Here is an 18,000-nt window from a genome sequence, read left to right as displayed (position 1 = left end):
TCCTCTGCCAGGCAAACAGCTCTGCCCTCAGTCCACCTCCTCTGGGGGAACACAGGTCCCATCTTTCTTGTCCAATTTCTCAGCTGGAGCACTGAGACGTCTTTGTTCCCACACCCTAAGCCTGATCTGAAGTCTGCCTCCTGCAATGCAAGCTCTGCTTTGCCTTCTTAGCCTTCTTCCTGAGATGCTCCTTCCATTCAATTTCTATTTGCCCAAAGCTGACTCCACACGCTCATTCCCAGAGGCCTCCTTTCTCCATCCCTTGCCTGCTGCCACTGGATGATGTATACCATATCCAAAGGCTTAATCAATCACCAGCACAAGCTGGTGGTTGCCCGGATGTGAGAGAACTCAGTCTGTCTTAACAGTCCCCAGGGCCAGGAACAAATGGATTGCTCCCATGCTATCTTCTCTGACAGTAGGTCTGCACTTGCCTCAGGTCAGTTTGAGGCATCTGCGGTCAGGAACTTTATCTGAGCTGTAACCATCATGCCTTCAACAGTCAGGATGACAGATTGTGCAAACTATTAAGAATGAAGAGAAGTGAATAGATTGAAATGAATTGTGAGGTTTCTGGTTGTTGATAGTCTTAGGGCCAAAAGAAACATTCAAGATCGTCTAATGCAGAACCATCTAACTGAAATAGTGCCATGATGGGCATATTCTATGATCCACGCAGCAATCCGGTATGGTAGCTACTGGCCACAAGGGGTTATACAGGAGCAGTGGCTCATGCCTATATTCCCAGCACTTTGGGAGGTCAAGGTGGGCAGATCGCTTGGGCCTAGGAGTTCAAGATCAGCCTAAACAACATGACAAAACGCTGTCTTCACAAAAATACAAAAATTAGCCAGGTGTGGTGACATGTGCCTGTAGTCCCATGGGAACTACTTGGGAAGCTGACATGGGAGGATCACCTGAGCCTAGGAGGTCGAGGTTACAGTGAGCTATGATTGCACCACTGCACTCCAGTCTGGACAACAGAGTGAGACTCTGTCTCAAAAATAAATAAATAAATAAGGCTGAGGAACTAACTTTTAATTATATTTCATTTTTATTTAAGCAGCTACAGATGACTAGTGACTACTCTATGGTACAGCATAGGTCTAGATTTACCCACGAGGAGACTAGAAACCTTGAATAGTATGTCTCCATGTCATCTACACTTACAAACAATAATTTTCCCTGTAAACAGACATTTTATACAGGCTACTCTGTCTAGACCTTTTCTATTCTTGCTTTTGCCAACAAGAGTCAATATTTTCTAAGATATACGTAGCTGGATTAAAACAGGCACTGCCACTCTGACTCTAGACTATAAGATGACCTGTTGTGATATTGCCATGTTAACCACCTGGGGAAGTTCCTTTCCAGGGGAACAGCAAAAGCAGGATGCCTGACAGCATCTGTGATCCAGAGGCTCCTGGGTGCTGAGCTGGCTGGACTCCCTGAGGGCTCTTCAGTGAAATAAGCCATGGCTGTAGCCCAGTGTGCTGGAGGCAAACACTGAACAGGGATCCCCAAGCATCTTTATATCTCTGTATCTCACAGAGAGCTTCACAAAAGGGTCCCTGTTTGCTTTTATGTCTTTTTAAATTTACTTTTATTTCAACATGTATAATAGATAATATACTCACTTAGTTCAAAATTCAAAACATACAAAATGATATACAATGAAAAGTTCTACCCATCCCATGTGCTAGCCACCATTTTTTTCTATGGGAGTCAATCAATGTTATCCTTTTCTTGTATATCGTTTCAGAAACATTTTACCCGTATACAAAGAAATATGTACCTATTCTTTCCTGTCTTTTTACACAAGTAGTATTCAGAACATACTGCTTTATGACTGTATGATATCATACCACAGGGGGCAGCAAACTCTGGCCCACAAGTCAAATCTGACCCATTGCCTCTGTTTACAAATAAAGTTTTATTGGAACATGACCATCACATTCATTTACATATGGTCTATGGCTGCATTTGCACTACACAAGCGGGGTTCAATAGTTGCAAGAGAGACCATATGGCCTGCTGAGCCTAAAACATTTACTATGTAGCTAGTCACAGAAAAAGTTGTAACCTCTGTTCTAGCTAACAGATGCCTCAGAATTTGTTTAGCCTGTTCCCTGCTGCTGGGCATTGAGGGTGGCTTCCAATCTTTTGCTATTAGAAGAAACTAGTCACTAACATGGTATACCTCTCATTTCCAAACATAGAAATGTATCTGTATCTGTTAAATGAACTTATAGACATGGAATTGCTGGCCCCAAAAGTGTGTGCATTGGTAGTTTTGATAAATACTGCCAATTACTCTCTACAAAGATTATAACAATTTACATTTCCATCAGAAATATTTGAGAGTGTCCATTTCCCCATATCTTCACCAATACTTTGTGATCTTTGCTAATACTATGGGTTAAAATGCATTTCTTACAAATTACTTTTGTGTGTACTAGCAGGTCATATCTTTTGCCCATTTTGGTTACTGTAGTTGTACGCTATAGTAGCATATACCAGTTGGTGCGGCTGCAAAGAGAATGGGGAGAATCAAGAATCAGAGTAGATTTTAAAAGGAAAAACCAAAAGACTGTCTTGTTGAGGTAGGTACTGCCTACTCTGCCTATTCTTTTCTCTAGTTAAGACAACACACAGGCTGGGTGTGGTGACTCACTCCTGTAATCCCAGCACTTTTGGAAGCCAAGGCAGGCAGATCACTTAAGGTCAGGAGTTCAAGACCAGCCTGGCCAACATGGTGAAACTGCGTCTCCACTAAAAATACAAAAAATTAACCTGGTGTGGTGGGGCACACATGTAATCCCAGCCACTGGGGAGGCTGAGGCATGAGAATCACTTGAACCCGGGAGGTGGAGGATTGCAGTGAGCCGAGAACACTCCACTGCACTCCAGCCTGGGTGACAGAGTAAGACTCTGTCTCAAAACAACAAACAAAAAAACATAGACATTGTAGAGGGCTCTCTCAGGCCCTTATCTTCTTATAGTGTGCGTTTAAACTCACAACTGGTTGACTACCAGTATCTGGGTACCTACATAGGGCATCACCCAACATTGCAACCTCTTTCTTACATCTTCTACCAAGGAATCTCTACTCACTCATTCATTCAAAATCCATTTGTCAAGGACAAACCAGGTACAAGGCCCTGACTTGATGCTATGGTTCCTGAAGTCCCTGACTTCAAAGAATGCTCATCCCAGGCTACCCGATTGTGCTGATCTCAAAGCATATCTTAGATATTTTTTAATAGATCTTTCCTATAAAAAGTGTAAGGACTGGCCAGGCACAGTGGCTTATGCCTGTAATCCTGGTGCTTTGGAAGGCTGAGGCAGGAGGATCCCTTGAGGTCAGGAGCTTGAGACCAGCCTGGGCAGCATAGCAAGACCCCATCTGTAAAAAAAAAAAAAATTCTTAATTGGTCAGGTGTGGAAGCATGCAACTGTAGTCCTAGCTACTCAGGAGGCTGAGGCAGGAGAATTGCTTGAACTCAAGAGGTCAAGGCTGCAGTGAGCTATGATCTTATCACTGCACTCCAACCTGGGCAACAGAGTGAGACCCTGTCTCAAAATAAAATAATAGAAAAATCTATTTTTCTCTTTAGAATTAGACTCATTGCTGAGCCTTTTCGGCTGATTTTATCAAGAGGATGAGTTTACTTATTACCAAGGAGGCAGCAAGGTCACAAAGCCATTTGCTCCTCTGTGTTTTGTTTGGCAGCTTCAACAGAGGCTGGGAATTGGTCCTACACTCAAACAGCAGCTTCAATAGCTGGGCAGTTCTTGTATAAACTCACGGAGAAACTTGTTGCAGCCTAGCCGGGCCAGCTTGTCTGCCAGTGTTAAAGTTTCATTGAGTGAGGCGTGCACTTCTTTTTAATCCCTGCCGAGGAGAGCCCATGTCGCTAGTGTAGACTGGATGGCATCCAGCCTTCTCCCAAATAAATCCCACATCTGGCTGAGGAAGGTCGGGAGTGTGTGCTGCCTGTCAAAAGCTAGCCTTAGCTAAATAACAAATGACACCACATAACTGTAAAATGACTTACAACTGTTATAATAACGATAGCTGATCCTCTTAATGAAAAGGAGATTTGATCTCTTTCTATTCCTAGTAGATCCTTCTCTTCTTCCCTAGTTCCTAGCATGTGCCTGGCCTATATTGTAGACCTTCAATAAATATTATTGAGCACATTCTAGGTGTAAAAAGCTATGTTAGGTCCCCAAAAGGGGCAGAGGGGTGAGTAAGAAGTTGTTCCTGTAAACAAGGAACCCACAGTCCAGTGTGGATGTTGGCTGGTGTACCTGTGGGAGGCAAGAAATGGGTAGAAAGGCTACTCTTCTGCAAGGCAGGATGAAATTTTCCACAAAAGCAGAGCCAGCCAAGCTTTTATGGAGCACCTACCAAGGGTTCTAAGCACCTGACAAGTATGTTCTCATTTAATCTTCCCAACATGAGAGAGGTATTGTGATTTTAGCATTTTATAGAGGAGGAAACTGAAGCACAGAGAGGTTAGGTAATTTGCCCAAAATTACACACTTAGAAAGTGGCAACACCGGGATTCAAATTACACATCTGACTCCAGAATCCACACTCTTAACTGCCAGTTTGAACTGGACAGACCACATGAATGGGGGGACCTTAATTTGGTTTTTAAAAAAGATTTTTTTGCAGAAACAGGGTTTCACTATGTTGCCCAGGCTGGTCTTGAACTACCGGCCTCAAGTGATCCTTCTGCTTTGGCCTCCCAAAGTGCCGGGATTGCAGATGTGAGCCACCATGCCCAGCTGATTTCTTTTTCAAGAATAAATAAGTGACATCTTGTGGAATGTGAGGTTGGAGAGGCCTTTGTCCTGAGGGGCTAAAAGTTATGCCAGACTTCTGTTGGGAGCTTTTCAAACCAAGGGTCTGTGCCCTCCTTGCGGGATTATTCTATGAAACAAGATAGGGAACCTCTGTATTCCCACGGGACCATTGTTGACCTTTCTCCATGAACAGCATGATGAGATTAGCATGATCTCATGAAATCTGAAAAGTGCTTAAGAGCCAAGGCAGGTAGCTGCATTCTGCAGTAGAACAAGGCTCATATAAAGCAATTGATCACCAGTTGCAAAAAACAGAGTGCTGGAGTGACTTGCTCAAACCTGCACAGCGACTGCTCAGTGAAAGGCAGAAGACACACGAGGCAGACAGCTCATTTGGATCCATGATCTGCTGAGAATGCACTTGCAATTTCAAAGACCAGGAAGTATCATCATTCTCTCTCCTCACTCTCTCTCCTCCTAAACACTCACCTTCCCCTCACATTGCAAGGTAGCCTTTCTCTCAGTTCTGGGTCATTGCCAAGGGCGTGTTTAGGAATGGCCATCCTAATCAGCAAAGTGGGTCAGGCTTGGACTTGGAGATGTTCTTTTCCTCTTTCCAAGTCCTCATTTCTATCTTCAAGAGTCAGACCCTCAAATAGTTAATTATTACTTACTCAGAACACATTGCTTTTCTCTTCTTACATCCTTCATGTGCAAAAACATGCTAATTTAATTTGAAATTTTTGAAATTTGAAAATCTTTATTATGTTTCAAAATGTGGACATGCTGTCCTGCCCCAGAAGTAATTGCACTCCCACGCAGCTGGAGTGCAAACATGGGCAGCTCAGGTCCTGTGCAGTTTCAAAGCCTGGGGATCAACATATCTGAATTTCACCACACACCCTGACAACTACACTGGGCAACAAAACACAGCCCCACCTTCCTATCCTCAGGGGCTGGATGACACACCTACTATTTGGTCTATGAGAAGAAATCTGGAGGCACAGGGTTGAAATGGAAACAGAAATAGAATTATAATAACCAGAAAGCACAAATCTAAAAAGCCATTGGATGAAAATGTGTAATACTTTTAGGTGAATTACTTTTAGTAGTGGTTACTCGAGGTGTGTTAAAGCAATTAAGTGGGAAGTATCTCTTGCGGTGAGATGATTTGAGAAGGAACACAGTGACATTAAAACTTGTAGTGATCAAATTACATTCTTTTGCTCTTTCAGTCTTAAACTAGAAGAAAGCCTTTGTTAGGTGCTGGAAGGTCTTTAACACCTCTGTTGTACTTATTTATCTCCCCTTTCCACAAAGAGAAAACAGGACTCAGGACTTAGCAGCTTGGCAATCAATAGTAGCTGGAATTTAATAACAGTGGTTTGTTATAATTTTGTTAATTTTTTAGTTATCCTCTACGCACTGCAAGGGATACTGTTTCATTGGTTTCTGTAGAGATCTAGAATTTTGCTTCCATGGACCAGGCATCACCTGGGAGTGCAGATTTCTGAGCCGTACTGAGGATCCCCTGCATCACAGCCCACATTTTCACAAGATCCTCAGGTGATGCTGATGCTCATTTAAACTACAGTTTCCATTTTAAACTAACCTACATTTTGCAGATAACTAACCTACCGTTTCCATTTTAAACACATTTATTTGTAAAGAAAGAGTGAATTGGTTTAAATAAAAATAGTATGAATGAGTATTAAGATAGTGTGAAAAACCATGTCGGTCGGTGGTCCAAGAACATTTGAGAAACACTTAAATACAGTATTTTTGCTAATGAAACTAAGACATAGTGTTTCAGCCAAGAGACCAGTAAGTATCACGGAAGCCATTCACTGGATTGAGAGGGGACAAATCATGTGAGGGACTGTGGCTATAGCCTTGGCCAGCAGCTTTACACCAGACCTGCCCACCAAGGCTTTGAAAGTTGCCTCCATTCCTTCCCTGGCTCTTCCCCATGGAGTGATGGCAAATGTTTCACAGCTGCTTTCTGGGTGAAATATATGTATATGTATATATGTGCCAATCAAATTCACAGTACTACTTAAGGGTAATGTAACAATTTCCGTTGATTTTTTATATATATAATTTTAGAGGTAACACAAATTTTAAGACAAAATACTTTGCTATTTCAATTACACCTATAACTTCAGCATGACTTGCTATTTCTTGGAAAATTCACCAACCATTTTTTTAATAATTCTATCATCAACAATAGTATCACAAAATCAGACTACAAAAAATGCTTGATTACTAATTTCCGATTAAGCAAAAAGTCACTCACTTATTTGTTACCGGTGGCAAATCTGTAGGGGGTCTGCAGCAACCTAAATTCTTGCCTCCTCAGAAGAAAGAATTCGACTGAGGGGCATAAAGCAGAAGAGACTGAGGCAAGTTTTAGAACAGGTGTGAAAGTTTATTTAAAAACTCTAGAGCAGAGACTGGGCACGGTGGCTCACACCTGTAATCCCAGCACTTTGGGAAGCTGAACCGGAGGATCACCTGAGTTAAGGAGTTCGAGACCAGCCTGGCCAACAAGGAGAAACCCTTTCTCTACTAAAAATACAAAAATCAGCCAGGTGCGGTGGCAGGCGCCTGTAATCTCAGCTACTCGGAAGGCTGAGGCAGGAGAATCGCTTAAACCTGGGAGGCGGAGGTTGCAGTGAGCTGAGATCACACCATCCCACTCCAGCCTGGGGGACAAGAGCAAGACTTCGTCTCAAAACAAAACAAAACAAAAAACTCTAGAGCAGAAACCAAAGGAAGGAAATACACTTGGAAGAGGGCCCAGCAGGCAACTTGAAAGACAAGTGTGCGGTTTGACCTTTTGACTTGGGGATTTAAACGTTGGCATGCTTCTGGGATCTTGTGTCCCTTCTCCCCTGATTCCACCCTTGGGGCGGGGTGTCCGCATATGCGATGGCCTGCTAGCACTTTGGAGGGGAGCATGCGCAGTGTGTTTACTGGAGTTGTACACATGCTCATTTGAGGCATTCTTCTCTTACCAGCTGAATGCCCCTAGGAGGTCATATACCAGTTTAACTCTGCCATTTTGCCTCTTAGTGTGCATGCTTGAGCTCACTTGCCTAGCTCCTGAGATCTTATCAGGAAGTTGCTGATCACCAGTTTCAGGTTTTTTTCTATCTTTAGGGAGACTGCTTTTCCCTGCCAGCTGTGACAAGTTACTATTTTAGAGAGACAGTTAACAACCACCTGACCATCACCTGATGGTCGCCTGACATTCTTAGTTGGTTGCGGGGGTGCCTCTCCTGCCCTGTTCATGTCTGACTGGCTACCTATTAGCCACCTATGTTACAGTTACCAGTAATAATATAATTTTTCTTTCCCCCGAGACGGAGTCTCGCTCTGTCGCCCAGGCTGGAGTGCAGTGGCCCGATCTCGGCTCACCGCAACCTCCGCCTCCCAGGTTCACGCCATTCTCTTGCCTCAGCCTCCCGAGTAGCTGGGACCACAGGCGCCTGCCACCACGCCCGGCTAATTTTTTGTATTTTTAGTAGAGACGGGGTTTCACCGGGTTAGCCAGGATGGTCTCGATCTCCTGACCTCGTGATCCGCCCGCCTCAGCCTCCCAAAGTGCTAGGATTACAGGCGTGAGCCACCGCGCCTGGCCAGTAGCAATATAATTTAATTTCTAATGATGGCTGTGTTTAGCCGTCAGCTAACAACATGCCTGGAAATTTAAAAATCAGCTCCTGTGAGCTGTTAGGAGCCAGTTCTAGTTCGCTACTGCTCCCCGCCACCCTCTGTAGCTACATTGCCTGACTCCATTTGCCTTCCAGGATGCCCCACCTCCTGCCTCCCACCCACCTACACAGCCCATGTGACCAGGACCCCAACCCCAAACAGGGGAGAAAAACTGGGGTACTGATCTTAAGAATGTGGAAGATAAGGAGTATACTTCAGAATGATCCACCTGAGTTTGGGGGAAGATACCTCCAATTTTAGGGATCTTAAATTGGTAGATTGGTGGAGATGACAGCATTAAATACTGGTTGGGAGCACATTTCTGGGTCTGCTGCTGGGCTTGAATCCTGTTTCTGTCTCTCATTGGCCATATAATCTTCAGCAAACAACTCAATCTCCCTGTGCCTCAGTTTTCTATGAGGATAATAATGACATCTGCTTCATAGGGTTGTAAAGATTAAATTAGATAATCGATTAAAACTTTTAACATGGTGCTTGGCACAGAGTAAGTGCCTAATACATATTCGTTATTAGTAGTCGTATTTATTACTATTTAACTGTTACTAAATATTTAACTCTTCATAGTAGCATTTAACTATTACCATTTTGTTATTTAACTATTAAATAATAAAAGTTGTTTGTTGGCTACTATTACTTTTTACATTTGGAAAATATATACAGCCAGTGTTTTCATGCTTTTAGGGTTCTAAAGGCTTCAGCATGCTTAATCTGCTGGAAGCCTCATAGCGACCACAGGACAGAGTCATTATATGATTATGAGTATGATTCTCCATTCATTGTGGTCTGTGTTCCGTGGGCAAAACTGAGACTCTGAGAGGCTGAATGATGGCCTAGGGCCACAAGCTGTTGGCTAACCAGTCAGAGCTGGGTCCAAGGCTTCTGTTCTCCTTCAGCTGCTTCAAAGCCTTTAATGGTCATTCTATGGGCTCCATAAATACTTCAAACAGTAAGAATTGGAGGTGCCACTACTGAGCTATGAGCCTCTTGACTTGGGGTTTCTTTTTTTTTTTTTTTTTTTTTTGAGACAGAGTCTCACTGTCACCCAGGCTGGAGTGCAGTGGTGCCATCTCGGCTCACTGCAACCTCTGCCTCCTGGGTTCAAGAATTATCTGTCTCAGCCTCCCGAGTAGCTGGGACTACAGGCTCACGCTACCACACCCGGCTGATTTTTGTATTTTTAGTAGGGATGGGTTTTCAACATATTGGTCAGTCTGGTCTCGAACTCCTGACCTCAGGTGATCCACCCACCTCGGCCTCCCAAAGTGCTGGGATTACAGGCGTGAGCCACTGTACCCCGCCTCAACTTGGGGTTTCTAGCCAGTTCATTAGATTGGATTATCTTTGGATTATTCTGTAAATAAATATTCATATGTGGTAAAAATGGTAATTCCAGAAAACCGTAACCTAGGAAAGTAGAGTTTTTTCCCTCCTACATTCTTGGCTAGGTGGCATTCTATCAGACTGCATCAAAGAAACTGGAGATGATCTCCTATTTTTCATCTTTTCCCCACAAAAGAGGAGTGACAATGACCTGCTCCCCTGAATATATAGGGAGGGATCTGACTCTGTCCATCTTGCTCTGGGGAGAAGGTTAAAAGCACAGAGCTTCCCTATGTCTGGGTCACAGTTTCACAGTTGTGGCTAGACATATGGTTTTCACAAGGAAACAGGGACTGTCAGATTGACAGAGATCAAGTTGGATAACTCCTTGTTGGAGGGCGGTATGGGACAACTGGCACTGTCTTACAATGCTGAAACGGATTTCAAGTTTTCCGAAGGGAAACTTGCCACTATTCACCGAAATTAAAAACATATACCCTTTCTAATCAGCAGTTCTACTACAAGAACTACTTTCTCAAAGACATGCTCTTGTATGAAAAATAAGGGATCTAAGCTGTTTCTTTGCACCATTGTTTGTAATAGGGAAAGAAAAACTAGAAACAATCTGAGTGTCCACCAGCAGAGACTTCTAAATAAATTGCAGCCCTTCCAAACAAGACAACACTGTGCAGCCGCTAAAAAGAATGTACTCGATTTCTATTAGGTTGGTGCAAAATTAATTGCCGTCTCAGCCATTGAAAGTAGTGGCAAAAACTGCAATCACTTTTGCACCAACCTAATATATACTGATATAGAATAATTTCTAAGATATATTAAGTACCAAAGCAAGAGGGGATAATACATATTTATAAACATATAAACTATTTCTGGAAAGAGGAATAAGAAACTAGAAACAAGAGAACTGGGTAATTAGGACATGGGAGAAAAGGAGACTTTCTATATAGTCTGTAGGAAATCTTTTGAATTATATTTCATTTGCACGCATCGTATGTTCAAAATAAATGCATTTTTGTATACAAGTTGGTGAAGGGACCTGTTTAAAAAAAAGATGTTTCCAGCTAGGCGCAGTGGCTCATGCCTGTGATCCTAGCACTTTGGGAGGCCAAGGCGGGCGGATTACCTGAGGTCAGGCGTTCAGGACCACCCTGGCCAACATGGTGAAACCTGTCTCTACTAAAAATATTTAAAAAAAAAAAAAAAAAAAATTAGCCAGGCATGGTGGCAGGCACCTGTAATCCCAGCTACTCAAGGCTGGAGAATTGCTTGAACCCAGGAGGAGGAAGTTGCGGTGAGCTGAGATCGCACCACTGCACTCCAGCCTGGGCTATAGAGCGAGACTTCATCTCAAAAAAAAAAAAAAAAAAAAAAAAGATGTTTCCATGTGACAGCTGTGTTTCCTCTGGTTTGAGGCAGTGGAGTGGTGATTAGAAAGGCTAGGAAGGAAGGATGGGCTCAGCTCCTGATCTTCCCCGCTCATACTGAGACCTGACTCTCCACAGCAACAGGCGGAGGTGGCCCACGTGTCCCAGACCCAGGAAGAGAAGCTGGCAGCTGCCCTCAGGGTGGAGTTACACAACACTTCGTGCCAAGTCCAGAGCCTCCAGGCTGAGACAGAATCCTTACGTGCCCTGGTAAGTGGGCCAAGGAAAGACCTGGCATCCCTGTGCTAATTTTAACTGTCTACTGTCAAATTCCAGTATTATGGACCATAGTTTCCAGGGGATTCCCATCTCACAGCATGAGTTTTGAGGCCTGAAATGTCTTCTGACTCTCAAGGATCATCAGATACTGAATCACAGCACGTGCAATAGACACTGTAGTGCCCCCCTGAAATCTCTCTTACCAGGCTGCTGCTATAAATGTTGGCTGTTAACATCCACAGCCTTTTCAGGTGCCCCACTGCTCCAGAGACCTGCCCTTACCCACACTGAGGACACCTGGCCCAGGAAGTTAGGCCCTGCCCCGCCAGCCCTCAGCTCTGACTGAGAGGGGGTTTTAAAAGCCCAGCCATCTTGCTTCAACATGGAACTAGCTCCATTCTGTAGAGCTCTCCATAGGACCAGGCTGTAGCCAGATTCCGGAGACCACATCCTCGCTTAGTGCCTTCCTCTGCCCTGTCCTGCTTTCCTCACTCTCCCTTTTCCTGAGAGTACTCCTTAATGATTTGCGAGTTCCAGGATCCCTAACTCAGGCTCTGCTTCTGGAGAACCCAACCTGAGACATCTAGTAAGCTCTCAGACTCACTGTGATTTGCAAGCACATCTCTTTTATCATTAATTATTATTGATTAAAATATTGTTAAAATAATCAATAAAATGTATTAATAATGAAGCAATCCACCCTCTGACCTCTGGGATGGACTGAAGTTCTATTTGGGTGTTAAACACAGCTCTTCTTAGACGTCCCCTCCAGGAGGTCATTTGCACTATTCTAACTACAGCTTTGTTGGTGCAAATCAAAGGTTGGCCCATGTAATCCTTGTGCAGCTGAGATGGCCTGGAGTCAATGAGGTGCATGATAGGATGTAGGTCAGTGCAAGCATGTAGGAGAAAAAGATCTGGGGATCTGAGGGGAGGAAAATCAAGAGCAATAGAGTCAGAAGGGCTCAGCTCCTCCATTTATCCCTTGGGTAAATAGGCAAATCCCTGAACCACAGTTTACTCTTCTGCAAAATGGGTATGACAGTCACAGCCCAGCCCACTTCTCAGTGATTCTAGGAGGATCCAAGGTGTGGATGCACATGAGCACGCTCTTCTGACTTTTAGCATTACTTTGAGAACTTGCTAGTTCCTGGAACTGTGCCAAGTGCTTTGGGAACATAAAATGAATTAGATACGGTCCCTGGCTCCAAGGAGTTAATGTGGCTTCCGGGGAGGAGCTGATATAAATGTGAGGGTGTGGCAGGTGGGAGACGGCACCCCTGCTGTGGGTGTCAGGGAGTCAGGGGGTAGACTTCGTGGTGGGTGCTCTACTCACTCACTAGCTGTGTGACTGAGCAGAGCTTTCATTTTCTCACTTGTAAAGTAAGGATCTATTTTGACTGTCATATCTTCTACTGTCTCAGTAGGTTAAAACAACAGTGAATCACTTCTTCTCTCATTCTGTGATTTAGGCAGAGTTCAGCAGGGATAACTCCTCTGTATCATGTGGCCTCTGCTGGGGCTGGACACCCAAAAATGACTTCTTCACTTAGCTTGTCTGGTGACTCCATTGTGCATCTCCTTTCTCTCTCCCTGTGACCGCTCCATGTAGCCGGCTTAGACCTCCTCATACCCTGACAGCCTGACATAGTCAAACTTCTGATATAGCACCTGAGTGAGCACAGAAGCTACCAGGCCTCTTAACACCTGGGCTTGAAAGTCTCTGCACATCACTTACACCACATTCTAGTGGTCAAAGCAGTCACCAGACTATCCTAGATTCAACGGGGAGAGAAATAAACTCAACCTCTTGATGAGACAATGGCAAGGTCACATTGAGAAAGCGATTGTGGAGTGGAGATAATTGTTGCAGCTGCCAATGCAAGTGTGAGCCACGTCAGGATAGTAATAGAATTTACCTCATAATGTCATTGAGATGATTGATAATGTATGTCAAGCCCTCAGCACAGTGCCTGGCACTTAGTGAGCAGTCAATAAATGCCATCTATTATTAATTATCATATAAAATTGCTATACTAACTACTAGAATAGTAACTCCAAGTTGGCATCACCAGCCACCTGGTCACCTCACTTCAACCCATGGTCCTAACTATTGGGAAAAAATGGAAAAAGAATTTACACTCTCAACCAGAAAGCTTCAGAGTAGTGGCATTCTTTCTATGCCCATGGCCCAGAACAGGCTGCTCTGTTCCCTGCTGGTTCTGGTAGATTACTGTTCTGGTCACAGGGCCTTGCAGCCACGGTGAGGAGCATACACTGGGACAAAATAGGTAACAAACTCTCCTACAGTTTTCAGATACAGGAAGTTCATCCAGCCATTCCTGTTATTCTCAGTCAGAGCGATCTGTGCACACAAAAGGCCCCCACAGCTTACATAAACTTCAGACGGCCAAGCTGGCGAGACTTTCGGCCCCCTTTGCCAATAAGGCACTATTTGCATTGGAAGCTAGGCACGAATAATGGTACTTGAGACCTGCTGAACTCTGTGTCCAGTCAACTCAAATCAGGAATGGAATTCAAGGCCAGAAGTCACAGAAGGTCACTCTTTTACTTTCTGGAGGGTTTTGCAATTCTAGAAAGTCCTTCAAATCTCTAGAGACCTGCAGAGTAAGCGTGCTTCTGTGACCTCAGTTTGTTTGCTGGTGCTGTCTGTGTGGCTGACCGAGCCCGCGTGCTGCCTGCAGCAGTAGCCTGGTCATAGTCGCTCAAGCTCAAGCATCTCCGGGAGAACCAGGCATTCTCTTTCTGCCAGAGTATCAGGGACTTCGGTAGGGAAGCTGGATTTGGACTTTAAGGTTAAGATGGAAGACACATATAACCTTTGGCTGGGGTTCCAGTGAATGCCCTGTTGGCAGTGGGTCCTAAGTCACCAAGGAAAAACCTCAGGCCACATGAAGAACTCATCTAGAAGATGGAGAAAAACTACAGACAGATGATCCAACCATGATTCTGTGAAGCGTGTTCCCAAATCACAGATGTTACAAATCCAATGTCAACAATAACTAGTCACAAATTAAGTACTTTCATGTATAAACAAAGAAAGAAAACCCAGGGAGGTTGGAACAAATGATGCTCAAAGTCAAGGTGGCCATTTCTGCATCCTCACTGCTATAGAAAGGTTTTCAGATTCTATTAAATAATAACCGTAGACCAGACACTGATCTAGATTTATTCTCTAGTGATCACATTTTGCCTCTTACAAATATGCCTCAGGTAGATGAGAATCTGACTCAACATTCTCATATCCTGTGGAATTAAGAAGATTTAAATAGCAGTCATGATTTAAGATGGTGTCATGACAAAGAATTTTCTATTTCATCCACAGTGGTCATAAGGGTGTAAAAAATCTCCTCCTGGAGGGCAGGGTACAGAATCTTGTTTCATCAAAATTTAATTAAATCCAATTTAGAAAGTTTTTTTGTGTGTGTGTTATATTAAAAAGCCAGATGCTAAAGGATAGACGAACCATAAATGAAACTATTAGAAAATGTTAAACACAGACATAGCTTTTTAAAGGGGTTTATTGATCAGCTCTGTAGTCTTCAGGACATGGTGCATGGGAAGATGAGAAGAACGAAGTTTCCAGTCTAATGGGGAGACACAGGTATTGCAATAAGTGTAACCATAATACAAGTGCTATCATCCAGGGCAACCTACACATACCAAGAACCTATTCTGTGCCAGGCCCTGACTTGTGTGCTGGGACTAAACAGACTTGGTTCCTTCCAAGTCTCACCATCTGGTGGAAGAGACATGCCCATAAGCAAGCTTAGCCCACTGTGGTAAGTTTAAGAGCATGCATGAGCTTGGGGAGCCATGGAAATACAGAGGGTCTCCTAACCTAGCTTGGTGATGGTAGCAGCAGAGGAGTTTCAAAGACAGCTTCCTGGGGCAGATTACCTCTGAGCTTGGACTTGGGGATGAGTAGGAGTGAGTGAGGTGAGGATGCTGGAAGGAATGGAGGAGCATGGTGCAGGTGGAGGAAACAACACAGACCAAATAAACTCCAAGACTGGAAGTGTTGATGCTGCCGTAGGGTGGGGATAAAGATGGAAAGATACTGGGCCAGCTGTGTGAGCTGTATTAGGGGCCCTGGGGAGCCATCAATGGAGTTTAAGCAGAGGAGATACAGGCCCAGGTTTAGGCTTTCGACAGAGCACTGTGGCTATTTGTGTGTGGAACTCAGGAAGAGGAGGAACTAGAGGTGGGGAGATGAGCTAAGAGGCCACTGAGGGTACCACAGGTGAGAGGTGACAAGCTTCCAATCCCAGGCCATGGTGGCTGCATAATGTGAAAACTTCTCAAGAGGTACAAGAAGCAGGACTCATAATATACAGGAAGCCGTGATGGTTGCATTTGGAAGAAGAGAACGAAGGAAAGCAGGAACACATCTTTCCCCAGTTTCTAGCTCACATGGGTTCACCAGTTGAAGCTTAGACTAGGAGGAGCCAGCAGGTTCAGGAGGCAGCCAGTGGCTTCATTTTGGACACCTTGATGTGAGGTCTGAGTATATATTTCCAGTAAGAAGTTCAGTGGCAGGTCCATAGCTACTGAAGGAAAGATTGGTGGTGGAATTACCAACGCAGGACGTGGCCTGGAGACGACTGTTCAAATCATGAGTATGATGGAGACCAACATAGACCTAGGACGCGCTGCTCAGAAAAAAAGCAGGCTCAGGGTGGGCACTGGGGAGCCCACAGTGAGGGGACGGCAGAGGAAAAGGGATAGGCAAAAATGTGCTACTAAAACACCAAAGGGGAAAATGCTGAGTATATAAAGGCCAGAGACATTCATTCTGAGGACAGTGATCTGGGAAAGAATGCTGGAGGAGATTCTAGCCAAATGATGGATGGGGCTTCCGCAGCACAGGGAGAAGGGGTCCCCCGGGGAGTGAAAAAATCAGAAGAAAAAGCCCCGGAGAACAAGATTTCTTTGAAGAAACACCTGCAAGCTGCCTCCCATTTGTCTTTCTCAATCCCTCTCTCTCTTGCTCCACTCCTCTCTCACACCCCCTTTCTTTTCTCCCTCCCTCTCTCCTTCTCTTTTTCACCTCCCTCACCCTCTCTCCCATCAAAAAGATCATTCAATCAGACTAATCGACAGTCTGACCTGAGTGGGATTCCTTATTTTTGCCACGGAGCCACTAAGAATAATAACCCCCGTCAGCCTCCATAACTGGCAAGGTCCCTGCCACAGGGGGAATAGTCCAGGCTACCACCAGCCCCTGCCACTGCTCTGCACACCTCTCTCTTCAAGGGCCCGGCCTGTCGTCCTCGGGTTTGGACCAGGTTCGCTCTTTTGCAGAAACGAGGCCTGGAGAACACCTTGCACGATGCCAAGCACTGGCATGACATGGAGCTCCAGAACCTGGGCGCTGTGGTCGGCAGGCTGGAGGCGGAGCTCAGCGAGATCCGCGCGGAGGCGGAGCAGCAGCAACAGGAGCGCGCGCATCTGCTGGCCCGCAAGTGCCAGCTGCAGAAGGACGTGGCGTCCTACCACGCCCTGCTGGACAGGGAGGAGAGCAGGTAAGCCTCGCTTCTGCGTCAATAAGGGATGCATATTCATGGCTTTAAAAATAATTATTTTCCAAACACTGTAGAAGTATTTAAGAAATCACCCCAGACTTCCTCTCACATAGGCACCCATTCCCACAGCCTAGCTGTGTCCTTCCTTTCCTAGCCACATACAAATTATATATATAATATATATTCACATACTAATACATTTTCTATATGTATGCATATTTATGTATGTATATATACACACGTATGCGTACATATATACACACATACATTCACACACATGTGTATACCTAGGATGTACATAATAGCTGTTAGGAATGTTTCAGTTGTTTGTAATAGAACCTAATTAATGAGGCTATAAACCAGTGCTCCTGAAACTAATGTGCACTCAAAACCCTGGGCATCTTTTTTTGGGGGGGGGGTGCGGGGATACAGGGTCTCGTCTCGCTGTGTTGCCCAGGCTGGTCTCGACTCAAACCCCTGGGCTCAAGTGATCCTCTCACCTAAGCCTCCAGAATAGCTGGGATTACAGGTGTGAGCCGTGACACCCCGGCTGGGCATCTTTTTAAAATGCAGATTCTGCTTCAGTACATCTGCAGTGGGGTCTGAGAGTCTTCCTTTCTAACAAGCTCCCAGGGGGTGACTATACTGCTGCTCCACAGACCACACTCTGACTAGCAAAGATGTGTAAACCATTTATTTAAGAGTCCCAGAAATAGGTGATCTAGGCTGTTCAAAGATTTCGGTAAGGACTCAAGCTTTTTTCATCTTTCTAACATACCGTGATAACATTGGCTTTTTATCTTTGTTACCACATGCCAGCCACAGATCCAAATATCACATCCTCATTCATGGCCAGAAGTGGGAGAGAAGAGGCAGCAGCAAAAAAAAAAAAAAAAAAAAAAAAAAAAAAAAAAAAAAAA

The 18,000-nt window shown here is 44.5% G+C and overlaps 1 protein-coding gene across 1 annotated transcript in view; it reads left to right on the top strand.

The window, feature by feature from the left end:
• Positions 1-18,000, top strand: part of BFSP2 (beaded filament structural protein 2) — a 66,387-nt gene that overhangs the window by 46,890 nt on the left and 1,497 nt on the right. The window contains exons 5-6 of the mRNA XM_025376121.1: positions 11,394-11,525; positions 16,860-17,080. Of these exons, the coding sequence (XP_025231906.1) occupies positions 11,394-11,525; positions 16,860-17,080 (353 nt within the window). The remainder of the gene's footprint in view (positions 1-11,393; positions 11,526-16,859; positions 17,081-18,000) is intronic.

The sequence above is a fragment of the Theropithecus gelada genome, chromosome 2, assembly GCF_003255815.1.
Source record: "Theropithecus gelada isolate Dixy chromosome 2, Tgel_1.0, whole genome shotgun sequence".
Lineage (NCBI taxonomy): Eukaryota > Metazoa > Chordata > Mammalia > Primates > Cercopithecidae > Theropithecus > Theropithecus gelada.
Note: the sequence above shows the minus strand (reverse complement) of the source record. Positions and strands in the feature narration are given on the sequence as shown.